This window comes from Rhinatrema bivittatum, chromosome 15 (genome assembly GCF_901001135.1).
Source record: "Rhinatrema bivittatum chromosome 15, aRhiBiv1.1, whole genome shotgun sequence".
Classification (NCBI taxonomy): domain Eukaryota; kingdom Metazoa; phylum Chordata; class Amphibia; order Gymnophiona; family Rhinatrematidae; genus Rhinatrema; species Rhinatrema bivittatum.
The window spans coordinates 11,144,838-11,167,580 of NC_042629.1; the positions used below are offsets into that span (position 1 = coordinate 11,144,838).

A 22,743-nucleotide genomic window follows, 5' to 3' on the forward strand; every position below is an offset into this window, starting at 1 on the left:
CTGGGTACACACACAGACACACACATACACACACAAACAAAATATGCTCCCTCTGTCTCTCTCTCTCACATACATACACGCTTCCTCTTTATCTCTCACACATGATTCCTCTCACCCCCCAACACACATATGCTTCCTCTCTTTCATTCCTCTCCCCATCCCCACCCCCGCACACAGGCACCCTTTCACACATACTCATCTACAGGCGCGCACACACACCCCCTCATGCACTGGCTTTTACTCTCACAGGACCTGTCTCTCCCTTCTTCAGCCACTGGTGGCAACGCTGGGCCTGTTCTGCCGCTGGCTCCCGGAGTGCCGCTGCGCCAGCTCCAGGAAATGCCAGCGGCATCGCTGGCCTCTGTCACTGCAGCTCCTTGCTTTTGCTGGCAGGGTTTCCCCCACCGCAGGACCTTCCTGCCATCCTCAATGGAACCGCTCCCCTGTTGCCACCCAGAGTGGACCACCGCACCTTGCCCCCCCCCCCTTAGCATGCCTCTGCCTGGCTGAGTCTTCAACAACCATCTATTGACTGGACTTCCTTACAGACTGACCAATTGGGTCCGTCTTGCCGTGAACATTGTACCTTCACTTTGAACCACCTTGTCTGAAGTGCCGGTTTTGCCGCTTCAATATACATCCTGTTCCTACGTGAATTCTGAACAGTGCTGTCCTCCTGCCAAAAACGTTTGTCCATCGATTGGGAGCAGTCTCAGTCCTTCTCCAAGCTTTCAACCTTTTATTCAGTTGTCTTCTGCTTTGAATGGTTTTTCAGTCTAGTCTCAAAACCAAAGAGTCTCTGGATTCTGGGTCTGACCCCTGAGCCCCCAGTGTTTGTCTTCTCAGAAGCCGAAGAGAGGCTTGAAGAGGGGATAATGTTAGAATCCAGTCATCTTCCCAGACTCCTCAGCAGCAGATATTCACTGCGTGTGTGATACTAGGACCTAGCAAAGGGCATGCATGCACATCGATGCACATGATTCAGTGCACGTTGGCAGAGAGTTGGGTACCTGATCCGATGATGATATCACACGCTTGACTATTTAGCCTGTCTGGACTTGGATTCATTGCCTCAGCAAGAAGGTCTTCTGGTTCCAGTCTTCTGTCTTTCTCAAGCATTCAGCGTCAGCCTGGTTCCTGCCTTCAGCATCAGTCTGGTTCCTGTCATCACCTTCTGCCTGGTTCTGTCTTCTCAGCTTTGCTTCAGTCTTTACCTGTGGCTCCGCTGCAGTCTTCAGCTCCACTTCAGCCTCAGCCTTGCCTCAAGCCATCAGCCTTGTCCTTTCCCGACTTCAGCTGCAGCCTGTATAACTTTTTGGACTCATTCATAGTCTGGCCCATGCCAAGACTCACCCACCTGCTGCTGGACTATGAGGCTGCATCACAGGAAGAGGGGCTCATGCATAAACAGTTCAACACCTGGTCAGGAGGTTGGCAGAGCTCTGCTGAGCTCCCTCAGATTTTTGGGGGTTTCCCAATTGCATCATGAGATTGAGACACCATCAAGGCTTTACCAAAGGAAAAGAAAAAACTTCTGATAACAAAGAAATAATCCTAGTAAGTATCCTATCTAGAACACATGCAAAAGTAATTATTGCAAAGTACACTCCTACCTCCAAACCTTGAACCCACGGACTGACTGGTGATCGGGACACAGGGGGGAATAACCAGAGCACTTTCACCCTTCAGATGACCAATCAATATCCTGTCTGTTGTCTTCATACACGATCAGGAAATGGTGATAAATACCCCGCACATAGAAAAGAGAGAATTACCCCCCCCCCCCCCCCCCCCCGACATATCTGGATAGACCTACACCTCTGACCATCTCTTTTGCTAAAAGAACTGTATAAAAAGTTATCTGATGAAGGAATCCTGACAAGGTGCAAATGAGAGACCATGTTAAAATATGTAGGCAACCTTTGATGGCACAGCAAGTCTACAGTTTGACTTGCTGCATGAGAAGTGACTAACCCTAAAGTATCCATAGCAAACAAAAATTCATTAATAAATGGAACAGAACAATCATTAACATGGCATTAAAATTTCCATTAATGATTAAGCCCCCAGATTTTAATTTGTAACAAAAAATATTTCAGCTAACAGCATAGGGACAGTAAGTTAAACACAGTGGCCCACCCTAAAAGGCCCTCCCAACCCTGGTCTAGAAACAGACTTGAGGGGGTAAAATAGATTTTAAACTGATAAGGACCCCTCCACCTCTGTCTCCCTCACCCATGTTGGCCTTCATAGGAATAACCTGACAGACACAGCATTAGCATGTGAATGCCACGACTCTCTAATACAAAGACTGTCCAGGCTCTGCTCCATCATTAAATCTCAGACCAGTGGCACCTTGTTTCTTACTGAATGGGCATTGATATAACATCAGGATGATCAAAGGCCTGTTTAATAATACCAACCTCCAGTAAGCAGGGTGCCTGGGAGAGGAGAGCTAGGAAAAGATATTCTTGAAATATCACCCCGACGGCCTTGACTCAGGGGAACAGGAATACGTTCCCGCACAGTACATGCTAATTTATTATAGCACATGAGGAAACAAGAGAGCCACCTACTTGAATCAAAAACGGTAGAATAAAACAGCAGCTCCTTTACACTGTCTCATTTTGAGGCACACTATGGTGACAATTTTTAAAAACTGGTCAGTTTAGGTGCCTAACTTTAAGCAGATTTTCATCCTAAAACCTGAGCATTAATACAGTCCACATTACAAGTTGTGACTGGGGATATGGCTTAACATTTCCTTGCTTTTTTGCTTTTTGGTCAGATTGCTAGTTTCTGTTTGCTGACTTTAAAATTTCACCTGAGCAGCCACAATGGGGCAGTGCAAGACTACAAATTCTTATATTCCCACTGGCAGAGAAAGGGGAAGCAATCCTTCAGATATGTCACAGTGTGTCCGTGTCACCCATCGTCACCGGATGCTGGAATCTGCTCCAGCATTCTCTGGTGATCTCATACATAGACAGGCGCAGTGGCTTCCCTGCTGGCACATCAGAGGGGAAACACACAGTAACACTGCAACACAGTAGAGGACAGCTGTGAAAGACAAACTAACCCATCGGGTCTGCCCTGTTATTTTGTTCCCAACAATCGGGATATATCCTAGCTGCCAGCCACAGTGTGACCGCCTGCAAGATCTTGCTCCTTATCCAGCTCTGTCTTGTGTCTCTTCCTCCTCATGGGTAGATAAGCATAAAAGATCCCTACTTAGTTCCTTCCAGCTACCTCCTGCTCCCTCCCCCCCCCCCTCCCCCCCCCCCCCCCCCCCCCCCCCCACTTTCAGCTCTGTATTAGTCTAAATAGCCAGCAATACCAGCTTGGCCACTGCCCAAACATCAGACTTCTAGGGCCCCTGTGTAGCCTGCCAGATGGACTTGGCTATGTGAGAGCCTGCGTTTCTGCTGGGACTTCTATTTATTACACAGCTTGCAAACCTGCCAGATATACCTGGCTATGTGAGCATCTGCGTATCCTCTAGGACATTTAGTTATTACAGAGCTTGCAAACCTGCCAGATATACCTGGCTATGTGAGCATATGCGTATCCGCTAGGACTTTTAGTTATTACAGAGCTTGTAACCTGCCAGACATACCTGGCTATGTGAGCACCTGCGTATCCGCTAGGACTTTTAGTTATTACACAGCTTGCAAACCTGCCAGACATACCTGGCTATGTGAGCACCTGCGTATCCGCTAGGACTTTTAGTTATTACACAGCTTGCAAACCTGCCAGATATACCTGGCTATGTGAGCATCTGCGTATCCGCTAGGACTTTTAGTTAGTACAGAGCTTAGAGCCTGCCAGATATACCTGGCTATGTGAGCATCTGCGTATCCTCTAGGACTTTTAGTTATTACAGAGCTTGCAAACCTGCCAGATATACCTGGCTATGTGAGCATCTGCGTATCCTCTAGGACTTTTAGCTATTACGGAGCTTGCAAACCTGCCAGATATACCTGGCTACTCGAGCACCTGCGTTTCTGCTGGGACTTCTAGTTATTATGGAGCTTGTAACCTGCCAAACAGACCCAGCTGCTGAGTCTATTCTTCCATCACAGCCTGAGAAACTCGGCCATGTGGTTTCATACTAATGTCTTTGCCATTCATTCTGATAGTTTCAGCACTCATTGTTCAGTCTAATACAATGCTATAAACACTTAAACACGTGTGTCTAGGTCATGCTTTCCTCTTATCTCATCACGTTTAGTAACTAAGGATCCTTTTCTGCTTTTTCCATGCTCTCTTAAATTCAATTGTTTTAGCATCCACCAGCCACCCAGAAACAACGTGCACCTTGCACGCGCCGAGCCCTCGGGGAGAAGCCATCAGGAAAAACTATTTTCTGACGTTGCTCTGTAGTCTACCTGCTTGGAGTTTCATATCTAGAATTTTCTTTCCCCTGAAACAGCTTTCTTTCTTGTGCATCAATACCTTTCAGTTATTTAAGTGTTTCTATCATACCTGCCCCGGTTCTCCTCTCCTATAGGTGAAAATATTTAGATTTCTTATAGAAGTTCTGATGCAGACCACGGCCCCATTTTGGTCGTCCTTCTCTGGATCACCTCAGTTCTGTTTTTATTTGTCCAGAGGTAAGGCCTCCAGAACCAGACACAGTGCCATATCGAATCCTTATTCTACTAGAGATATAGTTTCTTATGCATGCCAGCATCTCTCTGGCTCTGGCCTCCACCTTGTTGCACTGTTTCCCTGCCTTGAGATCACTGGATATAATCATTCTGTGGTCTCTTTTCCTGCTTTATAGATCTCAGTATCTCACCCCTTCTCGTGTACCCCTTGGATCTCTACATCCAAAATGCATAGCTGCATTTTTCTATTAACTGCTGAGCAGTTGGCCACTCTTCCAGCTTCCTTAAATCACTTCTCATTATGTCTATTCCCTCAGGGGGCTGCAGATCTTACAATCATCTGCAAAAAGCCACATTTTTATTTCTAATCCTTCCGCAGTATTGCCCACAAAGATAACGAACAGCATCGGCCCCAGGACTGATCCTTCAGGCACTTCTATCCTGCTATAACATTAGGCATCACTGATTCTTGGTTATCCAGGAAACATGTTTAAGCAGGAACTTCAAACGTGGACCCAAAACCTGTCTTCTGTGAGTGTATCGTGCTGAAAGAAGGCTTAGAATTTCATTTTACAGTTATTTTCTCCACGATGTAGGATTTGATACCCCTTTCCCTCTGCCCCAGCAGTGGTTCTAGTCCTCTGCAGAGCCTTCAGGAAGCCCACAATGCTCCTTGTATGGGGGGTGCTGGAAGGCAGCTGAGTGCACGTGTCACAAACCAATCCCCTGAGTTGTGCATAAAATACAGTGGCGTAGCCACGGGTGGGCAGGTGCCCACCCAGCTTAGACCCAGGCCCACCCAACTGGCACCGGAACTACAAGGCTGTCGCGGGATCCCATCCCCGCGACAGCGAACAAGAGAACCCACGCCTCGCGCGCCATCACGGCACACATGGGGAAGCGCTGCTGCGGCCGTATGGCCAACCGGTCTTCCTGTTGAGGGGGGGGGAGCGGAAGCGCCGCGGGCAGCTTCCGCTTCCTCCCCCCAAAGCAGGAAGATCAGCTGCCTCTCCTGCTGCCACCCGTTCTCCTGCTATCTTCGGGCCCGCCGAACTTCCTGTTTGGGGGTGGGGAGCGGAAGCGCCGCGGGCAGCTTCCGCTTCCTCCCCCCAATGCAGGAAGATCAGCTGCCTCTCCTGCTGCCACCCGTTCTGCTATCTTCGGACCAAACGGCCTGCCGAACTTCCTGTTTGGGGGAGCGGAAGCGCCGCGCACAGCTTCCGCTTTCTCCCCCAAAGCAGGAAGATCAGCTGCCTCTCCTGCTGCCACCGGCCTCCTGCTATCTTCGGGCGTCGGGCCGTATGGTCCGCCGATCTTCCTGCTTGGGGGGGGGGGGGGGAGGGAGGAAGCGGACGTTGTGCGCTGCGCTTCCGCTCCCCCCCCCCCGACAGGAAGTTCGGACGCCCGAAGATAGCGGGAGTCCGGTGGCAGCAGGAGAGGCAGCTGATCTTCCTGCTCTGGGGGAGAAAGCGGAAGCTGTGCACGTGCTTGAATGTGTATGTGTGGATGAAAATGGGAGTGTGTGTGGGTGAAAACTGGAGCCTGGGTGTGTATGTGGGTGAGAATGGAAGCTTGAATATGTGGGTGAATGGGAGCTCAAATGTGTGTATGTGTGGTTGAGAATGGGAGCCTGGGTTTGTGGGTGGGTGAGAATGGGAGCTTGAATGTGTATATATGGGTGAGAATGAGAGCCTGGGTTTGTGTGGGTGGGTGAGAATGGAAGCTTGAATATGTGGATAAGAATGGGTGCTTGAATGTGTGTATGTGTGGGTGAGAATAGTACCTTAAATGTGTATATGTATGGATGAGAATGGGAGCTTGAATATGTGTGGGTGAGACTGGGAGCATGGGTTTGTGGGTGAGAATGGGAGTCTGGGTTTATGTGTGTGGGTGAGAATGGGTGCCTGGATGTGCGTCTGTGTGTGCATAAGAATATAAGCCTGGGGAGGGGTGAGAAAGTGAGAACTTGAATGTGAGCTTGGGGGGGGGGGGGAGAGCATATGAGAGTGAGAGCTTGAGTGTGTGAGAGGGAGTCTGTGAGAGAAAGCGTGTATGTGGAAGGGAAGAAGACAGTAATAGAAGAAAGACACCGAAAAGGAATTAGGAAATGAGCTATAAGGGAAAAAATGGGAAAAAGAGACCAGGACCAACTGATTAGAAAAATACAAAGATCAGACAACAAAGGTAAAAATATATATCTATATTTTGAGATGTTAGCAATTTAAATATAAGCAACACAACCGCTCTCTCAAAATTTATGGACAGGTAGGAGCCGTGTATAAAATCGTAATAATAAGAAGGCTAAAGTACCACAAATCACCATGAATTATGTTTGTATCATTAAGTAAACCTCATACTTAGGCGTAGATGTGAATGCTATGCTGCATAATTTGGCATTATTTATCAGTAAAAAAACAACTAGTAGACCTGCATGCCTACAGCCCACCCATGTTAACCTTGTGCCCACCCAAAAAATCAATTCTGGCTACGCCACTGATAAAATAGCTTCCAATTTAAGAATGTGAGGTGATTCTCATTAGTTTTGATGCTTTACAGCAGAAATACTGAACCCGAGTGTAACTTGCCTTCAGCTCAATACACAATAAGGGGCAGATTTTAAAAGTTACACACGCAGCCTACACTTGTGCACGCTACCCGGCGCACAAATGTACACCCGATTTTATGACATGTGTGCGCAGCCATGCGCATGTTATAAACTCAGGGGTCGGCGCGCGCAGCCATGCGCATGTTATAAAGTCAGGGGTCGGCGCGCGCAGCCATGCGCATGTTATAAAGTCAGGGGTCGGCGCGCCCAACCATGCGCATGTTATAAAATCAGGGGTCGGCGCGCCCAACCATGCGCATGTTATAAAACCAGGGGTCGGCGCGCCCAGCCATGCGCATGTTATAAAATCAGGGGTCGGCGCGCCCAACCATGCGCATGTTATAAAATCAGGGGTCGGCGCGCCCAGCCATGCGCATGTTATAAAATCAGGGGTCGGCGCGCCCAGCCATGCGCATGTTATAAAATCAGGGGTCGGCGCGCCCAACCATGCGCATGTTATAAAACCAGGGGTCGGCGCGCCCAACCATGCGCATGTTATAAAACCAGGGGTCGGCGCGCCCAACCATGCGCATGTTATAAAACCAGGGGTCGGCGCGCCCAACCATGCGCATGTTATAAAACCAGGGGTCGGCGCGCCCAACCATGCGCATGTTATAAAACCAGGGGTCGGCGCGCCCAACCATGCGCATGTTATAAAGTCAGGGGTCGGCGCGCCCAACCATGCGCATGTTATAAAGTCAGGGGTCGGCGCGCGCAGCCATGCGCATGTTATAAAGTCAGGGGTCGGCGCGCGCAGCCATGCGCATGTTATAAAATCAGGGGTCGGCGCGCCCAGCCATGCGCATGTTATAAAATCAGGGGTCGGCGCGCCCAGCCATGCGCATGTTATAAAATCAGGGGTCGGCGCGCGCAGCCATGCGCATGTTATAAAATCAGGGGTCGGCGCGCCCAGCCATGCGCATGTTATAAAATCAGGGGTCGGCGCGCGCAGCGATGCACATGTTATAAAATCAGGGGTCGGCACATGCAAGGGGTGCACATGTGCACCTTGCGCGCGCCGAGCCCTCAGGGAGACCAGCTGGCTTTAACCGATCCCCCCCCGTACCTTTGTTGTGGAAGTTACGCCTGCCAGAAGCAGGCATAATGCGATCCCCTGGCACAGTGGCAAAGGGCCGCTGTGCTGGAGTCCTTGGCCACACCCCCTGGACCGCCCCACCATACCCCCGGACCATCTGCTCCGCCCCATCCCGCCTCCTGCCTGCCCATTCAGAAAAGCCCCGGAACATACGCGCAACCCGGGGCTTTACACGTGCTGCCGGGCCATTTGAAAATAGGCCCAGCGCGCGTAACCCCTATGTGCGTAAATCCTCCTGGATTTACACGCATAGGGCTTTGAAAATCTGCCCCTAAATATATAAAAGGGAGCACTTCAGCCTTCTAGGCTTCGCAGAAGGACCCTCTTGAAGCAAAAAGACATTTCAGGTGCTGGGTCACAGAGATTGCTTCCCATTCTGTAGCTCTGGTAGGATTCTTTAGGGAGCAGAGTCCTATGGAAAGGAGGGGGGTGATTTATCAAAGATCCAGATTTAGTCTTTAAAATATTTATATTTTCAAAGGGAAAAGACACCAGGGCAAAATCAGTTCTGAAGTAGAGTAACAATGGAACAAAATGCTCCTGAATTTCCCTCCATGACTTTGTTGTGCTGATCCTGTGTCTGGTACAGGGCACTGGAGCTCTGAGACAGCTGCAGCAGCCTGTCATACTTACCTGTAGCTAACTTTCCCCGTCATGCAGGGAGCTTGCATTACTCTTTAAAATCTTGCAGGTCCATATTCAGTCACTGGCCAGATTGCAAAATCACCCAGATAGACTTATCCACCTAACGTTGGAGGGATTTTCGGTGGTGCAGCCGTACTATTGAATATAGATGGCTATCTTAAAGATAGCCCGCTGCAGATGCGCCTTTCACATGTGTGTGGTGGGGGGAGGGGATGCATTGAGGTGGGGGTTGGGAACAAATTTCAGGGGGAGGGACAAAACGAAAAAAGGAGGTTGAAGTTCTGTAAGTTGCAATTAGATTTGTATAATTTGTTTGTTTGATTAGTATAATCTTGATACGTGATATCATTTTTGTGACTGTTCAACTCTGCTGTTTTCTGTACTAAAGCTTATGTTGTGTGGAAATCCAGACCTTGTTATAGTATGACAAACTTGTACCCAATAAAACTTTTGAATTAAAAAAAACAAAACAAAGATAGCCAAATAACATATAGTTAAGTGGATAAACTCATCAGAGTTAGGCAGATAACTTAGCTGGCTTAACCTAACTCCTGGAAAGAAATACAACAAGTGAGATAATCAAATTTGCAGATGACACAAAATTGTTCAGAGTAGTTAAATCACAAGCAGATTGTGATAAATTGCAGGAAGACCTTGTGAGACTGGAAAATTGGGCATCCAAATGGCAGATGAAATTTAATGTGGATAAGTGCAAGGTGATGCATATAGGGAAAAATAACCCATGCTATAGTTACACAATGTTAGGTTCCATATTAGGTGCTACCACCCAAGAAAGAGATCTAGCATCATAATGGATAACACATTGAAATCGTCGGTTCAGTGTGCTGCGGCAGTCAAAAAAGCAAACAGAATGTTGGGAATTATTAGAAAGGGAATGGTGAATAAAATGGAAAATGTCATAATGCCTCTGTATCGCTCTATGGTGAGACCGCACCTTGAATACTCAAAAAAGATATAATTGCGATGGAGAAGGTACAGAGAAGGGCTACCAAAATGATAAGGGGAATGGAACAGCTCCCCTATGAGGAAAGAATAAAGAGGTTAGGACTTTTCAGCTTGGAGAAGAGACGGCTGAGGGGGGATATGATAGAGATGTTTAAAATCAAGAGAGGTCTAGAATGTGAATCGGTTGTTTACTCTTTCAGATAGTAGAAAGACTAGGGGGCACTCCATGAAGTTAGCATGGGGCACATTTAAAACTAATCGGAGAAAGTTCTTTTTTACTCAACGCACAATTAAACTCTGGAATTTGTTGCCAGAGGATGTGGTTAGTGCAGTTAGTATTAGAGATGTGAATCAGAACCGGAATCGGTTCGGATTCCGGTTCTGATTCATATGTGGTTTTTTTTTTTCATCGGGCCCGATCGTGGTTTTGTTTATCGGCTGCGCCCAAGCCGATAAACAAAAAACCCACCCCGACCCTTTAAAACTAATACCTTAGCTTCCCCCACCCTCCCGACCCCCCCAAAAAAACTTTTTACAGTTACCTGGTGGTCCAGTGGGGGTCCCTGGAGCGATCTCCCGCTCCCGGGCCGTCAGCTGCCACTAATCAAAATGGCGCCGATGGCCCTTTGCCCTTACCATGTGACAGGGTATCCGTGCCATTGGCTGGAACTGTCACATGGTAGGAGCACTGGATAGCCCGCGCCATCTTGTGCTCCTACCATGTGACAGGGGCTGACCAATGGCACCATAGCCCCTGTGACATAGTAAGAGCAAAGGCTATCGGCACCATTTTGATTACTGGCAGCCGATGGCCCGAGTGCAGGAGATTGCTCCCGGACCCCCGCTGGACCACCAGGGGCTTTTGGCAAGTCTTGGGGGACCCTCCTGACCCCACAAGACTTGCCAAAAGTCCAGCGGGATCCAGGAGCGACCTCCTGCACTCGGACCGTCGGCTGCCAGTATTCAAAATGGCGCCGATAGCCTTTGCCATTACTATGTCACAGGGGCTACCGGTGCCATTGGTCAGCCCCTGTCACATGGTAGGAGCACAAGATGGCGCCAGCCATCCAGTGCTCCTACCATGTGACAGGGTCCGGCCAATGGCAAGGATACCCTGTCACATGGTAAGGGCAAAGGGCCATCGGCACCATTTTGATTAGTGGCAGCCGACGGCCCGGGAGCGGGAGATCGCTCCAAGGACTCCCACTGGACCACCAGGTACCTGTAAAAAGTTTTTTTGGGGGGGTCGGGAGGGTGGGGGGGGAGCTAAGGGATTAGTTTTAAAGGGACGGGGTGGGTTTAGGGGTTATTTTTGTGTGCCGTTTCTCCCGCCCTTCCCCAAAATGATAAGAGAACCCCCACGATCAATATCGTGGGGTTTTCCTATCGTTTTGGGGGAGCCCCCAATTTCTGACTATTTTGAAAATATCGTCCAAAGCCCGATTCACATCCCTAGTTAGTATAGCTGTGTTTAAAGGATTGGATAAGTTCTTGGAGGAGAAGTCCATTACCTGCTATTAAGTTCACTTAGGGGTGGATTTTAAAAAGCATTTACTCGAGCAAAACTGGTTTTTGCTCGAGTAAATACACTTTACTCAAGTAAGTGGGTTTTTCAAAATTGCTACAATATATGCTATTGAATTGCCCATAGGATTTACTCAAGTAAGTGCACTTTACTCGCGTAAATAGCTTTTGAAAATTGCTCGATAGTATGTCACATTTACATGCGTAACTCCTTTGAAAATGACCCCCTTAGAGAATAGCCACTGCCATTAGCAATGGTTACATGGAATAGACTTAGTTTTTGGGTACTTGCCAGGTTCTTATGGTCTGGATTGGCCACTGTTGGAAACAGGATGCTGGGCTTGATGGACCCTTGGTCTGACCCAGTATGGCATTTTCTTATGTTCTTACCAGAAACACCCCCAAAATGTACAGAAGTTATCCAGCTACATTTTAGTTGGATATTATCTGGCTAAACTTTATCTGGATGAGTTGGGGACATTTATTTATTAAATTTATTTGGATTCCGCCTTCCACGACATGTCAAAGTGGATTAAAGACAGGCACTTTAGGGATTTCCCTATCCCCAGAAGGATAACTTATGAGTTATCCACTGAACATGGGCTCTGACGTTTGACTCAATGGCTTAATTTTTAGGAATGTTCTTTGTTTCAGTATGGACAGGAGAATTGTTTCAATATAAGTTTGAGAGGCAGAGAGTGTCAAGTAGGATGGGCTAAGGGAGAACCTGGCTGAGTGGAATGGGTGAAGGGTGGAGTGAATGGAGAGACAGTTGGGTTGAGGGCAGAGCGGGTGAAGTATGTATCTGGTTTTTAAAACATTTTTTTTCTTAATTATTTTACTGTAAGCATTGGGTGGCTAGGTTGGATGAGGGTTATTTATGGATGGTTAAATGAGGGTGCAGGATGGATAATGAAGTTTTTATCCTGTATAGATGTTTTATTGTAACCACTTTGCGTGGTCCCTGAGTAGGCGGAAATTAAGTAAAAATATGTAAATAAATAAATAAATGGAACAAGCTAACAGGCGTGTCTGTTTATTTCCTTATTAAATATTTCATGGTATGCTGTGACTTTAAAATTCAGATTATAATATGTAAATAACATTAATCCTGGAGCACTAACAAGGGATATTTCATTTTATACCTACAGAACTGTCATACATATTCATGCCTTTTCTTTACATAATTTGCAATTGAACAAGGTTTTAGCATATTTAATTCTATTTTCACTGTTAAATGTGTGCACCAGAGTTAACAGCATTCCCAGTCATCCTGCACTGATTCTCTGAGGTACCTAAAAATAGCTTCTTTGTGCATCTTTGTCTAAACCTGCCTGTTAATTATCAGCTTGAAATGTTATTATTCTGTGTAATAAATCTGAACCCAATCTTACAAACTGTACACGTTTGTACAGTTACGTGTATCCCTAACACACAACAATCGCTACTATGTGCTGACCAATATAAAGGCTTAGGGTGAATGTTCAAAATGTTATGCACGTAAAAATTAGCATATACGTGCATAAGTAACCTCTACTTGTGTATCCTGTATTTCATAAAAGTAAAAATATGCGCCTAGGTTCACTTTCTTGCATACGTATACGCGTGTACAAAAGGGGTGGACTAGCGGTATTCCAGAGCGGGGTCTACATTTACATGCATAAGTTGCTATTTGTTGCGACCGTCGGTCTTTGACGGCTTCGCCCCGCCTACCTCTCACTACTTGCGAGCCACTCACCTCGGACTACTGGCTGCCGTGGCATCTGTTTGCCGTCCTCTCCGACGTCCCCGGACTAGCTTTGGTGCTGCCTCCTGCCATGCTCCTCCAAGGTACCTTAGGGCGCGCGCGTGCACGCCGCCCTCATCTTTATTTCCATGTTGGCGCGAACCTCAGGGGCATCCCCCTGATATGATGTCACGCTGCCCGGATATTTAAGCCTACAGTATTTGCTAGCTCATCGAGTTAGCAACGGATTCTCTACGGATGGGATTCGCTCTCCGTACCGAAGCTGCTCTGCCACTCCAGCGCTATGTGGAACTCTTACACCCTTTGGGGTTTTTAACGGGGTACCCGCTCCTCGAGGGCCTCTTCTGCTTCTTTCAGGTGCTATCAGGAAACCGGGACTCGCTCCTCGAGGGCCCATGTTCCCTGAGTCGCTGCTTGCAACCTCTACCATTCTACTTGAAAGACTTCGCTAAGAGTTTCCATCTGTGAGTACAACTACCATCTATTCCACAGTACTGCTTCACTGGAACCAGGTACTCGCTCCTCAAGGGCCTGCCCTCTGTTCTGGTGCCAGACCTCTCGTCTAGTGGAATCCATTTACTGCTATGTGAGAACAATACAACTGAGTATCTCTGCTCTAAGGGATCAGGTACTCGCTCCTCGAGGGCCTGCTCTCCCTGTCTCGGAGCTTCTCCTATTTCTACATTGGGACTCTGAATGTTATTCTTATTATGTGCTCATAATTGTCAGTTTCTGTTCCACTATAGCACAGCCTAGCAGAGGATTTGCTGTTCCAGCGTTCTGTGAGAGATGCACCCAGCCGGGCCTACAACCACTACTCACTACTACCACCTTTGGTGGTTTCCAAAACTGTTTAATAAAAGATTCAAATCTGTGTTTGTGTGTCCAGAGTCTAGCCTGACACTGTGGTCCCTCACGGGTCTGCCCCCCCCGTGGGCGTGGTCAGCTGCCACAGTGTCCAAGGATCCACCCAAACATCAGTAACCATAACACTATTTTAAAAGATGCATCACACATAGATTTGCCAACTTGCTTGCATAATTATACATCTGCTAAGGATCTGGTGTAAATGGTGTGTTTATTGTGTGGTACTGACTGGGTAGGAGGCCTGGGTGAAATGGGGGAGTTCAGGATGAAGAACCAGGAGGGCCTGGAGAAGGACTGGGCAAAGTAGTGGACTAATTGGTAAAACTGGTAATTTCCTTGACTCATGCATGTTTGAAAATACAGCAAGTTACGTGCATAAATCCTGATTTACCTAAGTAATGTAAATGTAAAATATATGCAGGAAAAATGCATTGATATACATTCTTTCAATGCATTTCACACATTTGTGCGTAAGCCCACATATGTTGTGGGGTAGAGATATGTGTATTTTATAAAATACTAGCATAAATCTGCTTCTGGCCATATAAACGAGTATATGCCACTGCGCACATTTGTTTGAAAGTTATCCTCCTTGTGCGATGTTTGGGGTCATCATTTCTAACTGCCAGTAGACAACATACCAGAACAGACAAGGATTTTGCTCTTGGGACAGTATCTCCAGTTGGAAAGAACGTATCTTCTCTGGCTCTTTGCTGTGAGATCACAAGTGAGGAAGATATTCTCCTACACATTGTTACATAACACATCTGAGCAAGGAAGAGACCAAAGGTCAGTCATTTTCCATGACTCTAACCCCAACTGCATTTCAGCCTGACTTTAAATTTGGTGCTCCAGAGAGACATAAGCCAGCTGGCCAGCCCGCATGGTGTCAGGGTGAAGAGAGATTGAATGCAGCCTGAAGCAAGCTCCCATCTTCTATCTTCTGGCTCCACAGCACTTATTCCTCTATCTGGTGATTTAGAGTCCAGCCATACATTGGTATTGTGATGGTAACACTGACTTTCACAGCTGAAGTTTTCAGTACCAACCCCAGGAATATAAGATTTTAGCCGAAGCAGTGAATGACAAATGGCACACAAGTGTCACTATATGGTTACATGAGGTTCCACTTAACTACCTGGACTTTTTAACTCTTTAAAATCTGTTTTGGGGGAGAGCGTGCCTGGGCAGTTTCCATCTCTTCCAGAGACAAACCACCTGATCCACCTGCTCCTGCCTTGCTGATGACTTCCGAGGGGCTTGAGGAGATAAAATGCAGCATGCTGTGGTGCGCCACCAATGGCGTGCCAAAGCCACACAACTAAGGGGAATGCCTCTTAGGTACATTTTTTCTCTGCTCATCTTTATTTTATTTATTTATTTAAATGTTTTATATACTGTCATTCCATGTGAAGTTCACAAGATCACAACGGTTTACATAAAAACATTCATAGACAAAATTAACATACAAAGTAAACTCACATATAACATAAAGGATTATTAATAACATATAAACAATTCCAGAGGGTTATTTTCCAGAGCTTCCTATTTATCAATTGTTAAACTGTAGGCATTTTTAAAGAGCCAAGTTTTATGGTCACGCTTGAATTTCTTTCTATCCGATGTTGTTCTTAGTTCTTCAGGCATGGAGTTCCAAAGTTTTGGTCCAGCTACAGATAACAGTCTGTCTCTTGTTTGAGACAAATTAGAGTCTCTTATTGTAGGGATTTTTAAGAGGCCTTTGTTTTGAGATCTCAGCATTCGATTGGGGTCATACAGTCATTTAAATAGGAAAAAAGAGAAAAGGTAGCACATGCATTTTCCCATTTGTGACCTCTGCTGTCCTTCCTGATTCCCAAAAGACTCTGGAAGATTTCAATTTTGGCTCTGTAATGTCAAGAGCAATTGAATTAGGGGCTGTAGGCCCCGTTCAATATGATGACTTAGTTTCTCTTAGCCTGGTCGGTCCTACACCTCTGAAACCCAGATGTAGTCAGGAGAGATTAGGGGTTAGTGAAGAGAGGTTTGGAATGGTTTTATCCTCTTCACCCCTTGATGGGGGATCTTCTCTTGTGTTGGAATCTGAATCTTCTATTCTGGTGAGTCATCAGACTGCTAAAAAACTTGCAGTAATAACTATGAACACTTTGTGGTCTGCGATAGCAAATTCAAAAAGCTCTCTCACGCTTAAGATAGATTCTATGTTGAAGACAACAAGAGTTACCAGTTCAAGTTAACAGTAATGTTCAACAAGTTACAGATCAAGGTGAACAGATGTCTAGTCTTCAAGGGAAATGTTCTAAATTACATAATATTGATGTCTCCTTAGTTAAAGACCAACAAGTATTGAGTAGGAAGACTGAAAATTTAGGCCATCTTACTAAAAAGTGTTCATTGACTCCCTGTTTGGAAATGCTCAGGAGATTCAATTTAGAGTTCCTGAAAGTTTCGAAAGAGGAGGTACCTTTTATCTGTTTACCAGAACCTAAGGGGTAGATTTTCAAAAAATACACGCGTGCGTCCATGTGCGCAAACTACTCAGCGCATGCACATGGGCTCGCAATTTTATAACATGAGTGTGCTGGTGCGCACATGTTATAAAATTCCAGGTCAGTGCGCGCAAGGGGGGGCTATAATTTTGCAAATTTGCATGGCTAAGCATCGGGGCCTTCCCCAGTTCCCAATTAAGGAGTGGACTGGGAGGGAACTTCCCAACCCCCTACCCTAACCTCCCTTCCCCTTCCCCTATCCTACCCTCCCCCCCTATCCCTAACTTAGCTACCAATATTTTTTTTATTTTACCTTTTGCTCCTGCAAAGGAGCAGGAGCAAGTTGCGCGTGCCGGCACAACGGCAAATGGCTTCTGTACTGGGCGCCTCTAGCCCCGCCCACCCAGAAATCATCCTCCGGCCTGCCCCTTTCAGGAAGGCCCGCACATGTGCGTACCGGCCTTTACGTGCTTGGCTGGGCCTTTTTGAAAATAGGCTCGGCACGTGCTAGGCCTGGCCATGCGTGTAGAGACCGGATTTTATACGCGTGGCCTTTTTAAAATCTGCCCTTAAATCTTTTTTTTCAGGTCTTATAATGGGGAATACAAATGTAAGTTCTGAATAAATGGATCTGACAGGTTTTCTGGAAGATTCATCTGGTGAAATTAAAGGAAGAGCCACACTGCTGGTTGAGCTTCCTCATGAAGCTGATAAACAATGGGCATTGAAACTTTTCTTTTAAAGATATGTTGTTCTATGGGGAAAAAAATTGTTTTCCCTGATATTTATTTATTTATTTTTAATTTTTATATACTGACATTCTTGTATAATATACAAATCATACCAGTTTACATTAAAACAGGAGATGCAGGAAAAAAGTTATTGTGAGAGAAATGCAAACTCGCAGAAAACTTTTTCTTTCTAAAAGTCAGCGTGCTAGTGCTAGTGCTACGCTTTGTTTTCCTTGCAAATGTTTCATTACGTTTCAGGGCTGCACTTATGTCTTTTTTGTGGGTTTTTGCAAAGTAAGAGCTCTCCTGCAGATATGCTCACTGTTCCATGAATCTGTCAGGTAGTATATTAGGGCATTTATATAATGTGTATTCTATTTCCCTTGTTATTTCTCCCCTCTTATATAAGTGACTTTATATTTTTTGTTTGATTGACATAGTATTTTGAATATTTTATTTCTTAAATCAAAATTACTTTTCTTGAATTGTATCTATCTGAAATTAATAAAGTATTAAAAAAAACCCAAAACCTGTTTTAAGAAAATGTAATTCACTAGAATTGAAATACTTAGTAGTTGTATTGTTGACTTTGCCCTTGGTACAGTCCATTGGCTTTCCCTCTTTTGTACCTGCTGGTCCAGCTGTTTTTCACCACGTAAGAACATAAGAACATGCCATACTGGGTCAGACCAAGGGTCCATCAAGCCCAGCATCCTGTTTCCAACAGTGGCCAATCCAGGCCATAAGAACCTGGCAAGTACCCAGAAACCAAGTCCATTCCATGTTACCATTGCTAATGGCAGTGGCTATTCTCTAAGTGAACTTAATAGCAGGTAATGGACGTGTTGTATCACATGACCTGGTTGCTCCTTTGCCAAATGCCTCCTGACCAATTTTAGTGCTTCATGCTCTGTCCATTCCTGTGCATCTGTATTTTAGGTGTAATGCAGATCAACTTTGTTGAGGGCGAGAATCAAGCGCCAAACTGTGGCAACAGAACTAATCATACAGGAAGTAAGTCGTCAAATGCAAGGCCCAGTGAGTGACAAGGGCCTGCAGTGCGATGCAGCAGGCCCAGGTAGGAGTCCTAAATCAGGGGGAATGCGACAAAGCCGGTAGCTCCTGGATGGAGGAAGTGGTGGGCTCTGCAACAGAACTGCAGTGATGTTTATCCTTGTTTTGTTTCAAGAGCCGAGTGCTAGAGTAGAGAACCCATAAGTTACAGAACCCATACCTGGTTTTCAGTGGGAAGAAAGCGGGGAGAATGGGGAGAAGCATCCAGAAGAGTATGCAGGTACCTAGTGACTACAACGTTGCAGTAGGCAGGACCAGGGCAGGCACATCTTTGGAGGCAGCTGAGATGGCCAGGGTCTCAGATAGCAATGCAACATAAAAACAAAGAAAGTAGCTCTATTGCAAAAAGAAAACTCCTGGTAACCCAAACCGATACTTTAATGGAATTTTCTATCTGAAAACCATTTCTCATTCTTTACATATTTCAAAAGCAATTTACCTTATCTGTAATAAGCCAGGTGCAAATGGGCTGTTTCTGGTGCAATGCTTTGTTTCGCTTAAAAGGCAATCCATGATTGCAGGGGCCAAAAGAAACCATTTGTCTTGGTGATATGATGCACTCTAGGAGAAGTGTGATAAGGCACAGATCTTCTGACCAGGAAGGTCGGCAAGAAGTCACTTGCATAAGAAAACTCAAGCACAGGCTTGCCTCCAGTTTTTCATTTGTAAATAATAACAAGGTTTTACACACATGCAGTGCAGGGAAAACTTATTTTCTTCTGCACATTATGTTCAAGTCACAGTGATCAATCAAAACACTATTAATTTTCTTGGAGCTTTCACAAAATAAACCACAGAATAGCTGCAAAGTCCTAAATGTGAACAAACTTCTTCATAGTGAATTATAGAGCAAAAAGCACAGACCGATAGAGAAGCCTTTCAAAGCCCATCACTCATAACCACAAGATCTGCAGCACAATTTCAGAAGGGAAAACAAGGCAGGAAACTGTGGGCTTTGGGTGGGAGACCCCTATCGTCCTACCACGGCACTCTCCAGACAGAGGAGGGATGCCAAGTTCAGGATCTTTTCCAAATTTTAATTGTCCTCACAGCTTACCGCCCCTGCCGTGCGCTTTGTTAGCTCATTCAAAGGCTGAAGTGGGCTGAAGTACAAACTGAAAGAATAATCATGCCTTTCATTTCAGTAGGTTGGAAATTCCTATAAGAAGCAACCAGCCTTTCAGCAGCTCCCCCCCAACAGTGAATACTGACTCATTCCACCTCTGAGATGGCTGCATTGTTTGCAGAGAACCTATATCAACTATTGTGTAATGCATATAAAGCAGATAAAAGGACTCATGAGCTTACTGTTGTTGTGTAAGCAGCTTCAGGGTCATCCTCCAGGACACGAGAGAGGCCAAAGTCCGAAACCTTGCACACCAGATTACTGTTGACGAGAATATTGCGGGCAGCCAGGTCACGATGAACATAGCCCATGTCCGAGAGGTACTTCATGCCGGACGCTATCCCCCGCAGCATGCCCACCAGCTGGATGACTGTAAAATGACCATCGTGTTTCTACAAGAAAGAGTGCAAGGGAGAATTTCAAGAGCTGCTGGAACTAGAACGTATCTTAGATAATGTGCAAATAGGAATCTTGTTGCTTGTAAAGCAGCTAACAAATTAAGGGGGTCATTTATCAAAATGCGATAAGGCGTTTTCGCATGCGTTAGGGGCTTATCGCATGCGAAAAGCCCCGTTAACGCATGCAATAGGCCTTTACCGCATGCAAAAACGTGTTTAACGCATGCGATCATACCATATCGTATGGTGCGATGCAAATTCAGAAAATAGGAGGAGTTAGGGGCGGAGAGTGGGCTGGGTTAGCCTGTCTGCGAAGAGCTATTGCACAGCTGTAACACCGATTTTAACTACACCTCTTTGGATTGAGTTAGGCTGTGCGATAGCTGCCGTGACCGTGCGGTAAAGTTTCATCACCATTTGCGATGTCTCCCATAAGTCCTATTTCAGGTGAATTGACGAGAGAGAGAGAGAGAGAGGGGGGGTTAGGGGCCACTTTGACATTCTACGTGACACCTACGAACAGAACAGTGGTCTCTTGTGAAGATTTGATGACCTTTCAAGTGAGGAAACTCACTCCAAGATGAGATTTGGGCAATGTTCTCTCAACCTAGCTTGATGGACTCTCTACCTGGCTAACATCTCTCTCTCTCTCTCTCTCAACAATGGTCACCTGGTGGTTGAATGAAAGAAATACAGGTCTGGCACTTATCACAGAATCTGAAAATGGTATCACAATTTGCACTAACTTAGCTCTTCACACAGATTGCAAATTGCAATAAATGCTATATTAGCATAAAACACACCCCTTTAGCTATCACATGCGGTACTTACCGTATTTTGATAAATCCACCCCTTAGTCATGATTCTGTGCTGATCTGATATAAAATCCAACCGCTGCCACTTAATAATTCTGAGGTCTATATTCAACCCCACCCTCCTACTTTTTCCCAGGCTAAATTATACCCAAGCAAAGCATTACCTGGGTTAAATTTAGCCAGAGAGGGCATGGGGGTAGGGGAATGTTCAATTATAGGTTTTTGTGCAGGCAACTGAAAAGTAACCTGGACAAATCCCTTTGAATATTGATCTCTGTGACCTTGAGCAAGTCACTCATTCCTGCTGATTCTCTTCATCTGCCTTCCAGAAAGAGTAAAATGATTTGTTCTTTTGCTGTAGAGACCCCGTCCTACCCACCCCGAATTTTGCCTTAGAACGGAGATGCTGAATGCAGGTTTCTCTTCCCCCCCTCCCCAATTTGGATACCCACATTTGTGGCTGCACAAAATTCAAAAGGGGTAATGTTTTCTTGCCGTCATTATGTTTTCAATACTATTTCAAGGGCTTAGCTTTCCAGCAGCAGGGCAGCTTGGGTTTCTGAAGGGCTACCTGAGGAGTGGAGCAAGGAGCATATGAGAGAAGGAGAAGGTGTAGGAGAAGTTTGTCAGTCACTCTGGTTGTCAGCTTTCCTTGTTACCTCAATGCTCTCCCAGCCCCATCATATTCTCACTGAGTCACCCAGGACACCTGAAAGGCTTTCTCTTACTATTACATTTTCGTACATATGTTAGAGGAATTGGGAGACCAGAAGCAGTTCGGGGCTAATTAGACTTGCAGTTTCTGAGTGGAATGAATGAACTCAGGAGAGAAATTAATTCTATTTCTCGGAAAGAGGCCAGTGTCTTGTGTTTCTGTTTTACATGTACTCTCTCAGGGAACAGGAAATTACCATATTGACTAAGCCAGTTCTCCTTTTTTTTGTTTGTTTTTGGGATAATAGTATTGTATACCCTGGATATTGCACTGTTTTGAATAAAATTGTGTTTGTATCCTGTACAGTTTCCTGTATAACCGGGACTCGCATTCCTTGTTTTCTCATTCATGCTTTAAGAGTTTGGAGGATATTTGCACAAGCTGGAAAAATTCATGACTTACGAGTTCTTGATGCAAGTTGCTCAGTTTGCTTTGGGGTAAAGTTTTGTCCAATAAAAAATATAAAAAGTGATAACAGCAGTGTGGGTGGCAGCACTGCCAGATATTTGCTTTTTATATCATTTCACATCCAACTTTTCTTTTTCTTTCTGGCTTCATTCGCATTGCCAAGGAGGGAGAACCCTTTGAAGGTTTTGCCAGCTCCAGCTCCTCCTCCTCTAAAGTTTCAGTATCAGCATTTGAGTCTCACCTCGACATGGGGGATATTATAGAATGGCACATGTAGAGTATGTCTAAGACAATGCCAAACCATGCAGCAAAAGTATTCAGGATTTGGACAAGAAAAAGAACACATGATGTGGCCATACTGGGTCAGTCAAGGGTCCATTAAGCCCAGCATCCTGTTTCCAACAGTGGCCAATCAAGGACACAAGTGCCTGGCAAGTACCCAAATATTAAATAGATCCCATGCTACTGGTGCCGGCAATAAGAAGTGGCTATTCACCAAGTCAGTTTGATTAATAGCAATTTCTGGACTTCTCCTCAAGGAACTTATCCTTATCCAAACCTTTTTTAAACCCAGCTATACTAATTGTCTTAACCACATCCTCTGGCAATGAATTCCAGAGCTTAATGGTATGGTCCATTGAGTGAAAAAGAAGTGTACTATTCAGGAGAAGAAAGGGGTAAGCTGATATGTTGAGGAGGTTTGGTAGACCTGATGCTTTATAGAAGCATTTCCTAAGCTCTGCACTTGTCTCTCCTCTTATGGCAGGTTCCCAAGGACAACTGGTAGGAGATAGCCAGTGCTGAAAAGGGAAAGGCCATTTGCTGTGTGTGAAAAATCACTTTGGAAAATTTGTAATGTCTAAAATTATTTCCCTTTCAGATCTGAAAGGTGGAAGAGCAGTAGTACAGATGCAGATGGTATCATAC

The 22,743-nt window shown here is 45.6% G+C and overlaps 1 protein-coding gene across 1 annotated transcript in view; it reads right to left on the reverse strand.

The window, feature by feature from the left end:
• The window catches only part of EPHA6 (EPH receptor A6), a 546,377-nt gene that overhangs the window by 62,546 nt on the left and 461,088 nt on the right, over positions 1-22,743 (reverse strand). The window contains exon 15 of the mRNA XM_029577739.1: positions 19,663-19,872. Within this exon, the coding sequence (XP_029433599.1) occupies positions 19,663-19,872 (210 nt within the window). The remainder of the gene's footprint in view (positions 1-19,662; positions 19,873-22,743) is intronic.